We start from the raw sequence: 5,192 nt of genomic DNA, 5'->3' as shown, positions 1-5,192 counted from the left end.
ATAAAATATTACCAGAATCCATTGGCTGAATATTGGAATTTACAACTTCCTGTAACGACTGAGTAGATTCGACATCAGATAATGATTGAGGAGATAGGAGTATATCAGTTAATAAGGATTTAGCCGATTTAGGAGATGACACATCAAGCATAGATTGATTGGTTGACACATCATGTTGAGGAGATCCCATCATAGGGGGCATTGTATGATCAGTAATTGCTATTGTATTTGGCCTAATTGTAGTTGTGTAAATCTGTGATGCATAAGAAGTATTTTGTTCCTTTGAAGATGTAGCTTGAGATTCAGAAGTAATCGATGAAGGTGGAGGTGGAGTTGGAAATGATGGTAAATCTAAACTATTTGGTAAGTTAGAACTTGTTGAGGAAGTCGTTATTGTGTTTTTAATTTTTTTTTGTTGGACTTCTTGAGTAAATACTTTAGCGGAAATTCTCTTCCTGGTTTTGCAATCAATAGTATCTATTTCACTGTCTTCATTTCCAGACCATGCTTTTGCTACACGTCGAGCTTGCATTTCAGTATCTATTATAATAAAAAATATATTAAGTAGGTATATATTTTATTAAAATTATTAACATTAAAAAATTAAATATTTCCACTGTCCCTAAATAGTTTAAAAATACTTTGAGAGTTATACCTAAATGATGCCAATTAAAACATTAGGTGCTCATTTTAAGTAGGTATCTTAAGTTTTTAGTTTTAGAGTTACAGCCAAATAAAAAAATTAATTTTTTTGAAAACTGGTCTTGCGTAAAAATTCCTAATTTTCTTTGGTTTTTACAGATTCGTTTTAATACTAATATGTATTTTTAGCTTTGGACCCCCCCTCCCTTAAAGTAACAACTACATGGGATTTTATACCTAAAACCACCTCTAAAGTATAAAATTGAAGCATTTTTACTGCTCCAAAATGCGATGACTAATGACAGATACAAAAAAAAATAAAAATAAAACCCATCATTGTAATACAATACATTCATTAATCTGTTAAGAATCTAAAAAATATACTTACTAAATGGTCCAGCAACTTTTTCTATATTATAGTATCTACCATCATGTACACTTGGTGTCATACATTGCAATATCATTTTAGCTACTCGTGTAGGTCCAAAATATTTATCTTCTTTATCACTCTTGGTAAATGGAAACCAACATGTCCCTTTATTATTATTGGTTAATGTAGTCCAATTACATGGAACATGTTGTATTTCATCAGTATCCAAGAAGATGACAACTAACCACGACCTAAAAAAAATTTAATTAGTAATTATCTATATAATATTATATAGATGCGAGTACCTATATATAGTATGTATACATCTTAATTTATACTTCATGGACAAATGGTATAATTAATGAAGAATGGTTATCAATTGGTAAACGAACAAGTTTCACTTTTACTTCTCTAATATCCCATGCTTGGAGATGACCTAATTGCAGGGCTTTGCACCGGAATCTTTTTTTCGGGTTTCGGGTGTTGAAAGAAAATTCGGGTTATTGAATTCGGGTGTTACGGGTTAATACACTTTTCTGGTTACGGTTAAATGCAAATTTATTCGGGTTAATTCGGGTTAATTCGGGTGTTAAAAAAAAAACACATGTTGTATATCAATTAACATGAGATTTTCAATGCAAATTTGATATAGTCATCTGATTTTATATTTAAATTAAACATAATTAAAAAAATTCAAAAATTAAATTAAATATTAATAATTATTAGTTAGTACTTTATAACTTATTAGTTATTACTTACTCAGTCCTTTGTATATAGAAGAAAGTTCTCGCTTATTACATATTTTAATTTTTAACTAGACATATTTTCGTTATATCTATTTTTCATTAAGAATGTTAGACATCACAATTACTATTGTCTATTATTGAAAATTGTGAAATAAAATAAAACAATCATCTAGCATCAAAGTCTTTTTTATTTTTAAATAAATTATTAAGGCAGTTTTAACTTTTAAGTTTAATAAGTTTAATTGTTTTAAACTTTTAACAATATAAAATATAAATATATAATACATACATAATACATATTGATGATTATTTAACAGTTAACAGTCAACACTTTTAAAATCTTAACAATACAAAAAAAAATAATAAAATACATAAATTGATGATAAATTAAATATCTAAATTCTAAATTATTACTTAATTGTATCAAATATATTATTACATCGTATAATCATTATTTTTTCTAGCATGTCACTTGTAAGTGACATGCGTAAATCTGATGAAATAAACTTTAACCCAGAGAAACAACGTTCAACAGACACCTAAATATAGTATAGTTATTTGTATTTTAGTATTTTGAATTTTATAATAATTAAGTACCATAAAATGGGGTGGATAGAAATAAATGCAAATATAAAAATTAATAGTTGTTACTTTGATGTTCATATTATGGCTTATGTAATATCAATATTGAATATATTAAATATTTTCTTCATATGATTAATAGTTAACCAGTAAGTAAACAATTAAAAATTACATCCATTAAAAAATAAAATTAAAAATAAAAATTATTATATTTTCCTTCTATGGTGTACAAGCACTAAAAAAGTAAAAAGTAAAACGCTACATGGGTACCTACATAATTCTTTTTACTTTTCAGTTTTAATTTAAAAGTTTAAAACTATATAATATTTTCTATTTTTTATTACTGAAAAACTTCGATAATATAAGTATATACCTAACTCAATCATAGGCGCAACTAGACCTCTAAAACGTGGGGTGCTATATTATATTTTAAAAACATATAATTGGTGGTATTTTACTATAATAATGACAGTTAAACCTAAAAAACAAGGGGTGCTAAATTAGAACTTGGGGGTGCTAAAGACACTTTTGCACCCCCCTAGTTGCGCCAATGAACTCAATAGTAATTTAACATGTAAATAAAATTATAATTTATATTATTGTTCTTAATCATAAATTATAATTTATATTTAATAAAAATAAATTAAAATTGAAGAACATTAGTAACCGAAGTTAAAACTTAAGTGTAAAATCTAAAACTATTAATAATTATTAATTAATAATCTAAAAAAGTTCAGTACTTACTTGAGTAACGGGAACACTTAGGATTACTTGTGCTAATCTAAAAAGCTCTGGTTTAATCAACTTCAAATCCTGCCAATACTGTCTGATACCCGAGGAATGATGTAAACGTGGAATATTATCATAGCTTTGTAATAACAAACGAATTGGTATTGCTTCAACGCTTTCATTTTGTTCTTGTATAGAAACACATGTTTTAGTTTTAATAAAATTTTCCAAATCATCATCTTCAACATTTGACAAATTATGATTGTCAACCTCACAATGAGTTGGAGATACAATAATTTCATCATTTGTAATTGGTCTTGAACTTTTATCTAACCATAAAATCATCTTCCACACATCAACTAAAATATTAATTGATTTACACTTGGAGTCATTATCTAGGAGACATTGAAATCTTGGGTCTAAATAGATACCTAAAACAGTTTAAATATTCAAAATCACAAAAATGGGCATATAAAATTAAAATTAATAATTAGGTATATAAAATAATGTAGGTATACATGAAAAAATATCTGTTCAAATATAATTTATAATTAGTAAATAGTAATTATATTTATTATTTTTATTTTTTACTACAATGGCAGAAAAAAATGTAACATATAATTATAATATGAATATTTTATTTTTAGAATGTATTTGAAAAAAATAGTAGTTTGAAATTTACCAGCTAAAAAAATAGGATTATCCAACAATAATTTTTCTCTTCTTTCCATTGAAGTAGATAAACTCTTCGATAAGCCTGATCCTACTTTCTTAGTATCTCTGTAACATCTAAGCCAAATTCCATAAAAATCTCCAATAGTCAGGTCTTCTTTTTGTAGTTGAACTGTTGCTTGCTTAGCAGGTAATAAAGCTTTTACCTGTCAAAATTATCAATATTTAAATAATCAAGTTTATAGTTAAATACTTAAATTACCATTGTGTTAAAAATGTTAGTGAAACTTTTTGAAACAAGCTATCACCTCGGGTAAAATATTTTAAAAATAAGATTAAATAATTAAATAATACAAGATGAAACATACTAAAATGTCTGTTTTCTGCCATTGATCATCAGTTACATTCAATTCTTTAAATGTATCGGATACATCTTTACACACATCTTTTAACTCTAAGAGGCGATTTAACATGTCACAAGAACTACCCCATCGAGTCTCCACATCAATGATTGCCTTTTTAGCTTGTGGATGAAGACTTTTTATCATTCGAAATACTGTTGGTGTTCTTAATTTTTTCACTATCTATGAGCAACCATAATCATTATTCATACAATTTTAAAATTAATAATTACATTCTACAGATATTTTAAATATTTAAAATGTAAATGATTTTCTTATATTACCTCTCTCATTTTAGAAATAAATTTTCGATCAGATGTTGATTTAAGTGCATCCTCCACACAAAGTTGTAAAGTATGTACAGAGCAACGAATTAACACATGTAGAGGCTTCATAGTTTGTTCTTCAAAATCAAAATCATTGTTTTCGTTTGAAATCGCAATTACTAAATCATCTTCTAAGCCATCTAGAGGTTCCAATTCCAAATCTTCACTAATTGGATTATTATTTGTATTATCTTCTAACAATTCTTCATCTTGAGAAATATGTAACAAATTTTCAAAAAATGTAAATTTTATTTAGTTTAACAATAATTGCCTTGTAATTTTTAAATAACTATAGATACCAAATGAATTTAATACTTAAACATAGGTATTTGTACTACTTTGCAATTTTTAATTTTTATATGTGTAGATACCAAAATCATTACGTACTATAGTCTAAAATCATTATATTATTTATATTATAATACCTCTTACTTATTTATTGATTAATATTTAATTTACAACATTATTTAGTATTTACCATTAATTATTATAAGTAAAAACTAAAGACTAACAACTAAAAGTCTTAACATTGTAAAGCTAAAATAAAAATTTAATTTTTTTTGTTACCTACCATAACTTTCTTTATGCATTAAGTCTACCATCTTGACAAAATTTCTAGCATTGTCAGTCGTGATTGTGAGAATTTGTTGTTTTTTAATTTCAAAAACTTTAAGAACTTCATTGACCTGCAATAAATTTGTTAATTGTTTATTATAGTATGATT

General features: G+C 25.7%; 1 protein-coding gene across 1 annotated transcript in view; it reads right to left on the bottom strand.

The window, feature by feature from the left end:
- Positions 1 to 3,031: 3,031 nt before the first annotated feature.
- LOC115034917 overlaps positions 3,032 to 5,192 on the bottom strand; it is a 4,202-nt gene continuing 2,041 nt past the window's right edge. Inside the window, exons 4-8 of the mRNA XM_029492453.1 lie at positions 5,040 to 5,154; positions 4,427 to 4,677; positions 4,110 to 4,325; positions 3,752 to 3,947; positions 3,032 to 3,500 (exon numbers count right to left, since the gene is read on the bottom strand). Of these exons, the coding sequence (XP_029348313.1) occupies positions 3,064 to 3,500; positions 3,752 to 3,947; positions 4,110 to 4,325; positions 4,427 to 4,677; positions 5,040 to 5,154 (1,215 nt within the window). The 3' untranslated portion in view covers positions 3,032 to 3,063. The remainder of the gene's footprint in view (positions 3,501 to 3,751; positions 3,948 to 4,109; positions 4,326 to 4,426; positions 4,678 to 5,039; positions 5,155 to 5,192) is intronic.

This window comes from Acyrthosiphon pisum, unplaced genomic scaffold, assembly GCF_005508785.2.
Source record: "Acyrthosiphon pisum isolate AL4f unplaced genomic scaffold, pea_aphid_22Mar2018_4r6ur Scaffold_21526;HRSCAF=24178, whole genome shotgun sequence".
NCBI classification, from domain to species: Eukaryota; Metazoa; Arthropoda; class Insecta; order Hemiptera; family Aphididae; genus Acyrthosiphon; species Acyrthosiphon pisum.
This window is presented reverse-complemented; position numbering and strand designations above follow the sequence as displayed.